General features: G+C 41.1%; 1 protein-coding gene across 1 annotated transcript in view; it reads right to left on the reverse strand.

The window, feature by feature from the left end:
• ncam1a (neural cell adhesion molecule 1a) overlaps positions 1–16,549 on the reverse strand; it is a 189,550-nt gene that overhangs the window by 37,071 nt on the left and 135,930 nt on the right. Inside the window, exons 10-13 of the mRNA XM_038988472.1 lie at positions 10,430–10,580; positions 8,062–8,246; positions 2,585–2,681; positions 1,447–1,614 (exon numbers count right to left, since the gene is read on the reverse strand). Coding sequence (XP_038844400.1) covers positions 1,447–1,614; positions 2,585–2,681; positions 8,062–8,246; positions 10,430–10,580 — 601 coding nt within the window. The remainder of the gene's footprint in view (positions 1–1,446; positions 1,615–2,584; positions 2,682–8,061; positions 8,247–10,429; positions 10,581–16,549) is intronic.

Here is a 16,549-nt window from a genome sequence, read left to right on the forward strand (position 1 = left end):
GCACGACAAAGCCTATTCCCCCTCAGGAAACTAAAAAGATTTGGCATGGGTCCTGAGATCCTCAAAAGGTTCTACAGCTGCAACATCAAGAGCATCCTGACTGGTTGCATCACTGCCTGGTATGGCAATTGCTCGGCCTCCGACCGCAAGGCACTACAGAGGGTAGTGAGTACGGCCCAGTACATCACCCGGGCTAAGCTGCCTGCCATCCAGGACCTCTACACCAGGCGGTGTCAGAGGAAGGCCCTAAAAATTGTCAAAGACCCCAGCCACCCCAGTCATAGACTGTTCTCTCTACTACCGCATGGCAAGCGGTGCTGGAGTGCCAAGTCTAGGACAAAAAGGCTTCTCAACAGTTTTTACCCCCAAGCCATAAGACTCCTGAACAGGTAATCAAATGGCTACCCGGACTATTTGCATTATGTCCCGCCACCCACCAACCCGTCTTTTACGCTACTGCTACTCTCTGTTCATCATATACAGTATGCATAGTCACTTTAACCATATCTACATACTACCTCAATCAGCCTGACTAACCGGTATATGTATGTAGCCTCGCTACTTTTATAGCCTCGCTACTGTATATAGCCTGTCTTTTTACTGTTGTTTTATTTCTTTACTTACCTATTGTTCACCTAATACCTTTTTTGCACTATTGGTTAGCCTGTAAGTAAGCATTTCACTGCACCTGTTGTATTCGGCGCACGTGACAAATAAACTTTGATTTGATATCTGCGTGCATTCGTCGGCAGGCCTTACACCGCTTGAGTGTGTGCTGGCAGGGCGTTATGTGTGTGTCTGCAGAATTGCAGTAACTTGTGTGTGAACCAAGTTGTTTTAAGTTTGTGTGCTTCTGTGCTGTTAGGGATTCCTGTGTGTGTGTGTGTGTGTCAGCCGGCTCTTTCGTGTGTGTGCGTGTGTCAGGCTGGGCTCAAGGCTGACAGAACAGCTTGTCAACAATCTGCTGACATATCCCATGTGAGCATGGATAAGACAGACAGACCAACAGATAGACACAGTGCCACATATACTTGACAGGAAGGAGATATCTGAGGGCCTGTCAGCCCCTGACAGATTTGTTATTTAGTGTATCGTTGTGTTTGTCGTCATTTCGGCTGAATCACTGTGCTGACAATTAAATTCTAATATCAACCCCAACATCTCACATAGGTTTTGATATTTATTTACATGTTATTTATCCCATTGAGATGGATTTGTCTCTTCCAAGAAAACACTGGCTAAGAATCAATATGAAAGGTATTAATAATGCTCTGACACTAGGTTATGTTTCAACAAACGGGCCTTATTCAGAACTGAAGGCTGACGTTCACAACCATTTCAACCATCTGGCATGCTTTGATAAACTAGTCTACTTGGAGTCCTACTGGCAATGTCATTTTGTGGTGGGCTGCTCAGTGTGTCTGTGTGTGTGTGTGTACGACTCACCCTCCTCTGCGTCGTACTCCCTGCCGGCCCAGTCTTCACCCTGTATGCGCCACTCTGCCCGGTACTTGAGGATGGCAACGCCGCCGCTGGCATCGGGCTCCTCAAACTCCACAACGGCGGTGCTGGAAAAGGGCTCCACTCGCTCGATGGCGGGTGCCGACGGCACATCTACACAACACCACAGAGACATACAGGTTAAATCCTGGCCCTCGAGACCCACAGGATGTGCAGCCAATCAGACTCAAGGATTCAACCAATCATGTAAAGAGAAATGTGCCCGGATTCATCCAGTCAAAAGGCCATATATGAAGAGATCAGCCAATCACGGTTTGAAGGTTTTGGAAGTCCCATGATACTACAGGCAACGGGAGCTACATGTGAAATGATGTCCCAACTGCAAGGGAATAATCCAAATTACATCTTCCAAATTATATTGGCAAGAACATGTTGGGGTGATATTCTGAGACACACATGGTTTACTGGCACTGGACACAGGGAAACAATTGTAACAGCCAAATCTGCCATATCTTTTTACAACTAGCTTAAAACAAAATGTAAGAATGGTTCTCCCATTGGTGCACTCGCAAGCACAGTGCCACTTTACGAACAAAGGTGTTAAAGTGGCAGTCACCACTGTGTTGCAGATGAATAAAATAACGCTTGTCCAACTACCCTTGACGTCTGCACTGCTTTATAGTCCACCAAAATAGCAGCCTTAAATTTGTACTTTACCCCAAAATGTCTTCGTAAACGCCCTGGAAATTACACCCATTATGTTTTTAAATCACAATGGCATTTCACCTTAACTGCAAAGTAACTGATCTTGAAGCTAAAAACTCTATGTTGACCTCCAGCTGTGATGTATGAAGCTGACACAGAAATACTTGTGGTTTCTGAAGTAAAATCGAGAACAAACTTCTGAACTGTTCCAGAAATAATTGGTTGAAGCTGCTTAAGGTGTGGTAACGACACTGTGTGGCTGTACTATATGCACCTTCCATTTAACTAAAATACAAACTTTCTATTGCCATATTTGTTCAGCTATACAGTATCAAATGTTTTAATAATGAATACATATGAATCATCTGAAAAAGGGAAATCAGTGTACAGTATCACAGAGTAAGCCCTGTTGACTGACCTGCTTGGATCAGAAGGAACTCCTTGGACTCTGCTCCGATCATGTTGGTAGCTGTGCAGTTGTAGCTTCCAAAGTCATTCTGGGAATCTGGGGTGACCTGGAAGAAGAAAAAAAATTCTGCATCAACATGTTTTTCCTTCAATGATCTGATTTACCCCAGATGGTCTTGTTGATTACTGAGGATCTCATTGCCATGGTGCTAGCAGCGCTCTCTGTTCCTCACCGCTGGCATACGTCTTGCTCAATAATTATCGACTAACATTGGCAGTGGGCCCCTCTGGTGGCACCATTAACCAGGCATCTTAAGGTAAATGTACCAGCGGGTCATACAGTCCTCTTTGCCACAGAGAGGGTTCTAGGTTCAGGGGACACTGGGCATGAAACCCACTTTTGAATGGGCACACACTCACTGCCTGAGATTCCGCACAGAAGGTTATGCATGCTGACTGTGTCTACCCAGGTCCTGGGAACAGACTCAATGGTTGCGTACCAAATTGCACCCTATTCTCATTATAAAGCTCTACTTAGAATCTTGGGCTCTGGTCAAGAGTAGTGAACTATATAGGGAATAGGGTGCCATTTGAGACGCAGCCATTGACTGTGGTTTCCCAACACGTTTCACGTGTGCTTTTATAAATGGTGAGATTAGGACCCGGGTCTCCCACGGCAGACGCGACTGTCAAAGATTTTTATAACTTAACTAAGATAGACCACAGCCTGCCGTTTCCAATGGGAACAGATGAGTCATAGTGGGCAGAACAAGCAAGGTGGTGGGCAGAGCAAAGCACGAGCTAGTGAGATCCTATTGGCCCGTTCTAGCATGCATCTGCCCTTTAGAGAACACCTACTCCGTGAAGTGTGCAATAACTCAATTCGCCTTTGCACTCCTAAACAACGCAATTTAGTCCAATCTGTTCATAGCAGATTTTAGTTTTGGGAATAAAAAAAAACTGTATTGAGAGCCTCTAGAGTGGCGCAGCAGGCTAAGGCACTGCATCGCATGCAATGCTAGAGGCGTTACTACAGACCTGGGTTCATTTCCCGGGCTGTGATTGTATTGAGATCAAATGTTTCATCGATGAGAAAACTTGCAGAATGTCAGTCAAAATCCATCTTCTACCACTGCTGGCCACTGGGCTTCCTCTCACTATGATATTTGGTAGTAAGTGGATGCTTCACATTTATACTTCCGGTGAAATATTGGTCTCATTGTTCTCTTTGCCAATGTCTTGACCACCCGCCCAAGAGGGCTAACACTAATGTTTAAGTTGCAGGCAGGGCTACCTCATCACATGACCATGAGCAACCATGACTGACGCATGTCCGCTAAGCTTTCACAAGCTTTTTCACATTTTAATGTCAACTAGGGCTGTCAAATGATTCAAATGTAATCTAGTTTATCGCAGGATTTGCTGTGATTAATCACAAATTCATAATTTGCTGAAATTGAGCTGTAATTAAATAAAACAATTATACAAAAAGCATCACAAGAATATTGCCGTTTTGATTTTGTCCAAAGTAACAATTAGCAAAATCTGGTAAATTGATAAACACACTTTCTTTAACCTCAAAGTCAACTTGTTTTGTCATCGCATTGTTGTTTCTACTTGTATAGATGATGTATGTTGGATGTTTTCGGTGTATTTTGAACGCGTTCAGACAATGCGCAAAAAAAAGTGTGCGCACTAACTTGAGTTCATTTGATTAACTGACAGCACACATTTTTACATGTTAAAAAGGATAAATAGGGAAACACATAGGCTTAGCTTTTCTGTTCTTTTCACTGAGCTTCTTCCAACAGTCACTGACCAATGTATGAAGAAGAGAGTTGTGCGCCTGCAGCAGTAACACTCTGAATGGATGGCTCAGAAATACAAAATAATCATTATTATTATACTCAGGTAGGCTAAGTTACCTTAACAGAATTACATTACAAATTGCAATTGCATTGCTACAGCAATATGTTAACACCACCTTTTCACGTGTGAGGAGAATAACACTATTTCACCACAACATGTGAACCTGCAATTCCACATGTGAAAGTGAGATTTACACGTAGAGTTTTATTACATGTGAAACTGCAAATTAGATTTTCACATGATTGTTTTTCACATGGGAACTTGCAATTCCACATGTGAATGTGAGATTTTCACATGTGAATGTTCTTTACATGTGAAACTGCAAATTACACAAGTGAAACTGCAAATTAGATTTACACCTCAAATAGATTTTCACATGTGAATTTGCAATTCCACATGCGAATGTGATCACATGAGTTTTTCACACATGAAACAGCATATCTGATTTTCACATGTGAAAGTTCTTAAAGTTCTTAATATGTGAAACAGCAATTCACATGTGTGGTGAACTCTAAATTAAAAATACAATAAACCCAACATGTGAAAATGCGATTTTGACATTCGTTTTTTTTGTAAGGGTAACAATGTGTTTCTGGAGCTCTCAAGTGAGATGTAAAAAAAGAGTGAACTTTCATGTGTCTTAATAATAAACTTGTCGGTGATCTGTAAATATGAATACAACTTTTTTTAAATTAAGAGCCTAGTTTATTTCTCACAGAGAAACTAAGGATCCTTCCTGGCTAGCTTTGAATGGCTAAGATAATGGAGGGGCTGGTCATGCTGAGAGATGGGTTCTGATTGTTCTACCATGCTACAGGCTACTGTCTATAACAGGCAGGGGTCTCCAACAGGTAGATCGCAAGCTACCAGTATCTCGCAGCCCACATATGAGTGGCTCGCCAAGCAATTCTGAAAGTACATGCATTTTCTTCATGTGTCCCATTGCAAACCTTCTTAAACAAGCTCCTGGCTACTATCCAACCAAAGCCACATTGGCATTACCTCACACCTGGTTAGCCACTATTGGCTTAAAAAGCCAAACGTTTACAAACTCTGCCAATTAATATCCAGCAGGTCTGTCTGTTTTGTGTGCGCATTTGTATATCACTCAGTATGTAGCCAGTTAGGAATGCTAGTAATGATAAACATCTTGTGGATAGACAGAAAGACTTTCTGCAAAAACCTTCTCAATTAAATGTTAACTGCAAAGTGGGCTTACATGACAGAAAGATATCCTGATTATTTGTATCAATTGGGTGGTCATCATTTTGCAAACTCTGCCATGACGTGCTGCAGCAGTAGGCTGAAACGTCGCTAGACCGACACATTCCTCTCTTTCTAAATGTGTAATTAAATGGGAATTACACTCAAATATTTTTCTTCATTTTTTTTTGTTTAGACCTCAAAATTGGTCTTCTGGTGTGATTTAAGCATTGACGTGGACCCATTTTTGTTGTTTCTCTATGAATAATTGTAATATTGAGAGTCAAAAACAAAAAAATTAAACCAGGAAAAATTAAAACAGAAAACAAAATTCTGGAAAATACAAAAGATAATTTGATAGGGCCCCTTAAAGTTGTTTATTAACCATTATTTTACCAGGTATATTGACAGAAAATACATCGCTTGTATACCAAGGACCCGGAAAAGAGGAGAATGTGCCTATTTGAAAGCTATAAAAAATGTTTTAAAGAGAAATGTATTCAAGTAGCTCTCATGCTAGAAAAGGTTGGAGACCCCTGGTATATGACATAATTGGGGCTTCCCTGATCAGCAGTCTACCGCAGATGTTTTGAAAAGATAATAGCAATGTCACTGAACAACTGTCATTGAACCAGACAATGCAGAGTCTTCTGATGACAGTGATGGGGAAGAAAGGAAGATCAACAGTTTTAGCCAACATTAAACCTAACTAGCTAGCTAATGTTAGTTGCTTGGTATCTAATGCCAGCTAACGTTATAAATCGTATCTCATTTAGTCAGAAATCCATTTGTATTGCTAAACTGTATGGGTTGGGATTATGGTTCATGAACTTGTTTAGCTAGCTAGCGTGCTACATGTCTAAACAAAAGACTCCACTTAGCCAGATGATTACATGACCCATACATGTAGCCAGGTGTGTCTGGGGGTGCTAAGGCCATCTATCCCGTGTTAAATGAACATGTGAACAGGTTTAGACAATAGAAACCCATCCACTTAGCTAGATATATCTGGGGGTGGTTTGATTTGATATAGTGTTTACCAGAGACTAAGTATTTTTTACCTAAAGGTTTTCCTTATTGTAGGCTACTACTTTTACCACTTGTTTACTACACTACCATAATCACTTAGTTTAGCACATGGCCTTAAGTGAATACTTAAAAAGATATGTGGTGCTTAAATAGGTGAGAATGATGCCAAATGAGCTTTTGAGCAAGTGTGAAAAACTTTCAAGGGGATTTTCTGGTACTTGTCTACAAGGTGGAATAACAAGTTTATCACATTTCAAATAAGCATAACTTTACCATTTTCCACCCAACTGCAGTGTGTGATATACCCTTTTGAAGCGCAGAGTCTGTACTTTTGTAAAATGTACAGAAAAGCCAATATTGGAAATGGTACATAAGTCTCAATTGGGAAATGTGGTCACATATGTGCTGCTGGGGTTACCCAGTTTGAGCTTGCTTTAGGTGAATTGTGTTTTAACATCTGGTAATTGTATAAACCAACAGGTAGCTGTCAATCCCAGGAGGAAAGGGAAAGAGGGGTACCTAGTCAGTTGTCCAGCTGAATATATTCAACTGAAATGTGTCTTCTGCATTTAACCCAACCCATCTGAATCAGAGAGGTGGGGGGCTGCCTTAATTTACATCCACGTCTTCGGTGCCTGGGGAACAGTGGGTTAACTGCCTTGCTCAGGGGCAGAATGACAGATTTTTACCTTGTCAGCTCGGGGATTCTTCCGGTTACAACGCTCTAACTGCAACTACAGTCCTTGAGAAAGGCACTTATTTATTATATATTTTTTAAACGTAACCTTTATTTAACTTGAGAAAGGCACTTAAACTAAAATGGTTCAGGAAAAAAACACATACCAGTATAAATCCAGTTGTATTATTGTATTTCACGTTACATAAAAGCGTCTCTAAAGTACCTCAGAAAGAATTATGCCATCAACAATTAATACGAACAATTACTCTCTCTCCAGGGACCTTGACACAAAATAGCCACGGTGTATTATGGTGATATAACATCCGTGTGCTATCATTTCACTGACAGTTAATTGCGAGATAACATTACTGTCATACTTAATTGGTCAGCCTAAGCACATGTCTCACAACTTGAGGAGTCAATTACTCCCTGGTATCATTAGGAAGTTTCAGTATGTTAAATGGGTGCTCTACTTTGGTTGAATTACAGCTAAAATGAAGCTTTCAGCAAACTTGTTACTGTATCACTGCATGCAGAAATGTCAGGGTTCTGCAAGGGAGTCTCGTTTGTTTTAGCCACGCATGTTATGCAGGAACCAGACAATGTTTGGCATTACATTATATGGAGTGCATTCTTAAAAATGGGATATCATTCATCACATACTATACACACCGTTTTGGGGCCCTCATATCCCTATTGTACCATACCTCGAGGTAGCTGACAGCTGGTGTGTTGTAGATCTTGACGTTGGTGGTGTTCGTGCTAGACAGCTGCTGGCCATCTCTGAACCACACCACTGAGGCTCCCGGATGAGCCAGCACCTCACAGCTGATGTTGGCTGCGTTCCCTTCCCAGGTGTAGACCGTCACCGAGCCCTGGATCTTGGGAGCATCTGCAACAACACGGGGGAGGGGGGGCATGTTATGCACCAGACATAACATCTGTACATAGCTAAAACACTATAATGAATACTATAACAGTATATTATTCAGGGTGTGGTTTCTATAGTTAATTTCTGGATACGTCTCCCACAATACCTAGGTTTAACCACTATAAATAAAAAGTTTAACACTCAAAAAGTTCGCAATTCTGTTTGTCTTTCTATGAGGACATAAAATTGTATATATCATATGGTGAGCATAGTAGCGTTGTGCTACACCATGAATCATAAAGGCTGCTGTGGTAAGTTGCATTCAGGGGTAAAAGTGATGAGCCAGCAACTGTGTAAAAATAACACTAGGTAAGACAGAGGCTGAATCTTCATTAAAGTCACCACTACACTATCAATTTGTTTTATTATGCAATTTGTGCTTTATGGACACCAATGTGAATAATAAATAATCTGCCGTGTAAGGAGGACTTATATTTTATTCTTATTTGTTGTTTTATGGTTATGGTTCTTTGTTTGGCCTTTAATGTCACATGGCAACCATAAATCAACCAGTTGTCAGTAAAACTCTCAGTACAGCAGTGTGTGGACTGCACTAGCTTTCACCTATTGCTACTCTACACACTTGCTGTAACCAATTCAGTACTGTTGACTTAGCGTCACAGACTCTCCCTTCACTATCTCAACTGCTATTAAAGCTATCACAATTTATTGATCTACCACACACACCCCAAAACTGTTTAAGTTAATCATGTTTAATATTGTAAGAAAATAACCCTGGGCTTCCTTGGACCCACATAAGCTGTGTAAAATATTGTTCTTCTCTCTCATATGTCCTTGATACTGACGCCTCCCCTGACACTGTTAGCTTTGGTTCCGACGTCTGACACTGGTCACTTGATAACATTGCGGTCCCCAGCTTTTGGGATTGATGGACATCGCCGAGTCGGCAGATTCTCCATCCCTGCTCCACTGATAAGACCTTGCTCCCTCTCTGAATTCTCAACCCACTGTCTGACTCTGCGATGAACCCCGCTGTTCAATTTCAGCTAAATGGGTTTCTCAAAATAAACCCTGCGCTTATCGAGAGGAGAGCTAAAACAATCATTGTTTTCATAAGATATTCCTACCAAACAGACCAACACAAACCGAAAAGGGCCAAGACAGATTTTCTTTATATCAGCACATGAGTAGCACAAACACAAACCGCATACTACAGATAATGTGAAGTGAGTGTCTCAATTGAGAGTTGAGTACTGTACGTGTCGATACCAGTATCATCCTATGTGTAGATGGTGTCCTGATTCTGCAATCTGGTTGGGTTTAATCTAGGAGGGAAAGCGCTTTGCTCGAGACAAAGCACCTTTTCTTATCGCTAATTACTGGCTAACACTGAACAACCCTGAACTAACAACACTGAACTAACAATCTGATTACTCACGAGCCAGACTCCAGCTAACCGCTAGTCCCTACAATCCTATCAATTGTGTATTGTGATGCTATCTGATTTTCGGAGCATATTACCTGCGTTTTGGGGGCAAGGGAAATTAATCTAATTGAACGTTCATTATTTGGTACATATTTTTTTTCATTCTCTCTCCCTTAATTTTCATGGAACATTTGAACGTGCGAAACGAGATTAAGCACGATTTGGCTCTCACTCACCTGTGCATCTCTCTGATGGTAATGGTGCACAGCTCCGTGCTACGTACCGTTAGCAGGCTGAAGTGACTAATCTGATCAAACAAAAAGCCCTAACTGTGCGTCTGGAACTTGTTAACATTGAAACTTACTGGCCCCTACTCAATTGGTTAGGCAGAAAATTCAATAACATCTTTGGCAAGGCTACAAAGCCATCATTGCACAGTGCTAGATACTGAACAATCCATTGAACTCTAATAATGACAGAGCATAAAGGAAAAAACAATGGGTCAAGGTCATTGGGTCAATGGCTTCTGGGTTAAAATTGTGTCAAATTCAAGACGTGTGTGTCTTTTGGTAACTTTTTGATCTAGACTATCACGCTTCAAGACAATCTCTTCGATTTAGTCAAAAATTACTATACGCAAATAGAAGGTGACAACTCATGGAACTTTTGAAGATACAGGTAAAAGTGGTATTAGTGAAATGTGATGTGAAAAAGCGCTGACAACAAGCTAATAGAGACGGACAGATGGGTGTCTTACAGCGCACTTCCAGGTACATGGTCTGCTGGTCTTGACCGATGGAGTTGCGGGCAGTGCAGAGGTAGTGGCCGGCATCGGTGAACTGGACATACTTCAAGGTGAGAGAGGAAACCCGTGCGTGACTACGCACCACAACATTTCCATCAAGACTCTACGAGGAAGAACAGAGAAGAAACACAATTAACACTTTGACCATTTCATGTTTTGGGATTACTCTTCGACCACTCAAGGTGCAACCTTCTTTCTCCGGTTTTATAATTTGTTATTATTTTTTTCTGTGCACCTGTCGGATTTGGACAGAATTGTATTTTTAATAGATTTGTTTTCTCTACTCAATTCCTTAACAAAATGCTGCCAAATAAAGATGGCAAGCTTCCATCGGACTGAGACAGATATGTTGGTATTTTTTCTGGGTTGCTTTGCAGGAGGTGGCAGGAGAACCAAACACATCAATAATGTAGCACATCAATGCAGCAGGTTCTAAAAGCATGGCTGGGGGAAAAAAATCCACTAACAACTTTTTTCCCAGCTTCTTTTGGGCTACACACAGCTTCACACCAATGGGCAGAAATACATCTACTTGCTGAACTACTAACTCTCTAGGACTATTTTATAAAACAGCATCACACTTCAGCTTTTGCTTTATTTCAATAATAGATCAAGATTTTATATGCGACACCCCTCCCTATTGTGTGGTCTTCCCAATTAAGAGTTTTTAGTACTTTAAGTGTCAATACCGGCATCATCCTGTGTGTACATACTGTCCAGATTCTGCAATCTGGTTGGGTTTAATCTAGCAGGGAGAGCATTTTGCTCGAGACAAAGCACCTTTCCTAATAGCTAATTACTGGCTAACACTGAACTGAACATTCCTGAACCAACAAACTGATTTTTCACTAGCCAGACTCCAGCTAACCGCTAGTCCCTACAATCCTATCAATTGTGTATTTTGATGCTATCTGGTTCAGAGCAGATTGCCTGCGTTTTGGGGGCATTTAAAAAAAAAAAATCTAATTTGACGCTTATTATTCGGTACGTATTTTTTCATTCGCTCTCCCGTCTTCATATTCATGGAACATTTGAATGTGTGAAATGAGATTAAGCATGATTTGGCTCTCACTCACCTGTGCATCTCTCTGATGGCAATAGTGCACAGCTCCGTGCTACGTACCGTTTGCTGGCTGACGTGACTAATCTGATCAAACAAAAAGCCCTAACTGTGCGTCTGGAACTTGTTAACGTTAAAATTTACTGGTCCCTATTCCATTTGTTAGGCTGAAAATTCTATTCGATCTTTGGCAAGGCTGGACTGCTATAAAGCAGTCCTTATACAATGCTAGATACTGAACAATCCAACAATCCCTCCCTATTGTGTTATGTTCGCCATGTAGTGACAATGGCCGTGCAGCACTTTAAAAACCGAGCCGGCTGAGGAGCTGAGGCGTGTCCTACAACCTTCTCAAAGGGCAACATTAATCTTGTGTTAAGGGACTGTTAGAGCAAGCATCTGCTCCTGTGTCTTATGAGCCTGAATAGAAATAAGGTAACAGAGGGTAGTATTGTTCCGATTATAATAAACTGGAAAGAGCTGATGGCCCAATACAGATGTAAGCTCCTAACTTGAGCCAGTTTGCTACAGCATGAAAATGCAGCAACAATAAATTTTATTAATGGACATTGATGTAGAGTTTGATACATTTTTCTTAAGGGAAAATCAAGTCTGAAGTATCAAAATGGAAATGACAAACATCAGAAGTCTTTTTAAACCTCAAATACACTACAAGTTTTAAAGTTCTCCTGCAATAGGGTGATCAAATTAAGATCCTACATCTGTAGGTATTTGAACATCTAAAGCTTGATCCAATAGACAAAATGTTCAGATAGGTTTGCACTGAAACATCAAAGTGCAAAGAACTGTTTTCATTACTCTATGATAAAGAGCTATTTCAATTACAAATCAGAATGGTACAGATACTCAATATGACATTTAATGGACAGGTTGAATAATGAATGGCACATGCTAATATCGTGGTAAACATGAACGTTAATTGACTGCGCACCACTCACTGGCCCAATGTGACCAGTTTTAACCGTTCAAGAAGAGTCCCTTCCATGACACGTTTTAATCGTTTTTTCTTGTCCTGCCAGCTGACACCCTATTACAAAAGCTGTCATTAGATGTGAGATGTTAATCATGATCGTAGTGTCAGTAGCGCGCTTTTACACGTCAAACTGAGTCACGCCATCTTGCAAATGTTACATGGCAAGCACGATTCCAGTCTCAAAATAAGTGTTGACCCTAACAAAACTAAGGAGTAAAGGGAGCATCATTACTTATATGGAAAGTCTATGTCTCACATTCTCCCTAAAGCAATAGCAGCGACATGTACAGTACCAGTCAAAAGTTGACACAACTACTCATTCAAGGGGTTTTCTTTATTTTGACTATTTACTACATTGTAGAATCGTGAAGACATCAAAACTATGAAATAACACATATGAAATCATGTAGTAACCAAAAGTATTAAACAATTCAATTGGGTTGAGGTCGGGTGACTGTGAAGGCCATCTGTTGCAGCCCTCCATCACTCTCCTTCTTGGTCACATAGCCCTTACACAGTGTGTTGGGTCATTGTCCTGTTGAAAAACAAATGATAGTGGGACAAAGCGGAAACCAGATGGGATGGCGTATCGCTGCAGAATGCTGTGGTAGCTATGCTGGTTAAGTGTGCCTTGAATTCGAAATAAATCACAGACAGTGTCACCAGCAGAGCACCCCCACACCATCACACCTCCTCCTCCATGCTTCATGGTGGGAACCACACATACGGAGATCATCCATTCACCTACTCTACATCTCACAAAGACACGGCGGTTGGAAGCAAAAATCTCAAATTTGGACTCAGACCAAAGGGCAGATTTCCACTGGTCTAATGTCCATTGCTCGTTTCTTGGCCCAAGCAAGTCTCTTCTTATTATTGGTGTCCTTTAGTAGTGGTTTCTTTGCAGCAATTTGACCATAAAGGCCTGATTCATGCAGTCTCCTCTGAACAGTTGACGTAGAGATGTGTCTGTTACTTGAACTCTGTAAAGCATTTATTTGGGCAGCAATTTCTGAGGCTGGTAACTCTAATGAACTTCTCCTCTGCAGCAGAGGTAACTCTGGGTCTTCCATGCCTGTGGTGGTCCTCATGAGAGCCAGTTTCGTCATAGTGCTTGATGGTGTTTGCGACTGCAATTGAAGAAACTTTCAACGTTCTTGAAATTTTCCAGATTGACTGGCCTTAATGATGGACTGTTGTTTCTCGTTGTTTATTTGAGCTGTTCTTGCCATAATATGGACTTGGTATTTTACCAAATAGGGCTATTCCCCCCCACATTGTCACAACACATCTGATAGGCTCAAAACTGTGAAATAAATTCCACAAATTAACTTTTAACAAGGCACACCTGTTAATTTAAATGCATTCCAGGTGACTACCTCATGAAACTGGTTGAGATAATGCCAAGAGTGTGCAAAGCTGTCATTAAGGCAAAGGGTGGCTACTTTGAAGAATCTCAAATCTAAAATATATTTTGATTTGTTGAACACTTTTTTTGGTTACTACATGATTCTGTATGTGTTATTTCATGTTTTTGATGTCTTCACTATTATTCTACAATGTAGATAATAGTAAATATAAAGAAAAACCCTACACATCATGATAATGTAATCATTGGACCAGTGGTGGGGAAAAGTCGGCAATTGATCTTCTGGTCACTGTCCCTGAGCCAGAACTTCTTTATTATATATGACATTGTGACACCTTTGGAAGGTCTTCTTAAGTCTACAAATTACTTGTGTGATGGCCAGAGGGGATTTGGTCTGTATCGCACGTTTGGGGCTTTGCAATTCAATCTATTCAGTAAGTCGATTTTAAGGTGGGATGGCTTAGTCATGAACCAAAGGCATTGAGTGCTTTAAATTACAGACAGGCTTTTTGGAGCGTGGGTTCCATCCTGTTTCCGCCTCACAATCCTTAACCTGTTAGTATACAAGGCTGTCTACAGAGCAGCTTCCCTCACCTAGTAATTGGCGGTAAGCTGTACATGCAGGGCCTATTGCATTACATGTGTTCCGAGGCGGGGAGAAAATGTCATATATAAGCAGTGTGCACACTGCTTTACATTGTGAGGGTTGGTCGCTGGCGAGGCTCATGTCACACCCTCACCTCGTGCAGCTCTTCTTGTGTTGTCACATCAAGAGAAACAGGATAGAGAGAGAGGGAGCTTTTGCAAGAGGGAGGCTTTGCAGCGTGGCCCCATAATGTAATTCTGTTTCTGGCTCTTATCTTCTCTAATAAAAAGCGCAGAAGCATCATTCTACCAAGCCCTGTTTCTCATTCCACTCAATTCAAGGAAAATAGAACGGCTGGCTGAGCCCGGGTACAAGAGTGAAAAACACCGCTCGGTTTCTCTCTCAGCCTTCAGAAGCAGTCGTACCTGCTGCGGACGGGAGTCTCATTTCTCTCAAAAGGTGTCATGTCCAGAGGAGGCTGGACTGGAGTGGGATGTGGACAGCGTGGCACACTTACAATGGGATTTTGCCAAACTGACCTGTCGCATGGAGGGTGAACCTAGGAAAGCATGGATAAATCCTCCACTCACGGCGCCATGTGAGTCATGGACACTCCTAACGTGTATGATGCAAGTGGGCCCTATGTTACAGCTTTGCCAAAATGGAAGCTTATGTGTATACACGCCAACCCTCTCATCAACCCACACATTGCACTGTTAATGCAAGTTGCCTCAAACCAGTTGCAATGGTGAAAAGATCAGAGCAGCTCATTAAAAATATCAAAAGTAAAATACATGACAACATTGTGAAATGCAAACTGGTTTTCCTACAAACTACGAGTCTAGAATACCAGAGACTAAGACTGGTGGAATACTATGTGGCATCTATAAATAAGCATTTAGCAACACTAGTTATCTACTGAAGCAAAACAAAAATTGGCTAAGCTAGGAGAACCAAAATTATATGAATTCTGACAGATCAACATTTCAGTTATAAAGTTATCCTGGCTGTGGGGCAATTATCTAGGCTACATGGTAGCAGTCCCATTTTTTGGACTGAGGTTGAAAACTGGTTGAAAACTGACATTCAGTTTTCTGATGTGAATTCATGGTTGGATGCTAGAGTATTGATCACCTGAGACCTGAATGAATAATATACTTTTCCCAGTGAATTTAACTTAGTATTTTTTTGTGAAGGCAGTGGGATTCATGAAAGGTTTATGACGGCTTGCAAGATGATTAACTAGTTTTAATCTGGAGTTAAAGCTCTGGGAATCATATTTTCCCCATCACACACACACACACACCATCCATATGTCACTGAATCATTCATATAAACACAGCACACATGTTGATGAATATTCATACACTGAAACAAACAAAACAAAAGTTATGCCTTGTGTGACAGAGGAATTGCGGTGGTTGAGTAAATGCCTCGGATATTTACCACAAAGGCATAAGCATTTGTTGAATTCATATGTTGGTTTTGGTTTTGTCTGGCATCACATTACTATAAAATATCTTATTGGCTTTTATCCTTGTCTTTTCTTTCTTTCAAGCAGTGGATTTGACAGCATTAAGGGACATTTCTATTTTAGGGTTTTATTTGTGCAGTCTACAGTTTGGCTGGTTAGTGTTTTCAAAAAGCCACAGCTAGATTGGTTGGGCTTGGTCCACGGCAGAGCACAGTGTTGGCTGATTTAGGTTTTTCCAATGGTGCCTGGCTAGCCCCAGTCCCTAGACAGGACTCTTGGGGCAAACTGCTTTGTGGGAACTGTCGACGCCCTCGTAATAAGTGGTTATGAAACCAAATTTATGAGAGGAATCAATATATGAGGGACTGAACTGGAGGGCAAGTCGCAAATTAGCAATCAAAACATTTAATGAAAAATTATCTTTCAAAAGGAAGCGTCTCATTTCATATTCCTGAATTTGACTTCATTAGTCTGGAATCGTATTGGTGCCAGATTTTGGGGAGTTTGAGGAAAGACTTTGGAGAGAAAGTCAACACGAATGCTCTGTAGTGAACAGGGTTAGTCTACTATGAGACTGGCTAGGTGTTAG

Source organism: Salvelinus namaycush, chromosome 3 (assembly GCF_016432855.1).
Source record: "Salvelinus namaycush isolate Seneca chromosome 3, SaNama_1.0, whole genome shotgun sequence".
Lineage (NCBI taxonomy): Eukaryota > Metazoa > Chordata > Actinopteri > Salmoniformes > Salmonidae > Salvelinus > Salvelinus namaycush.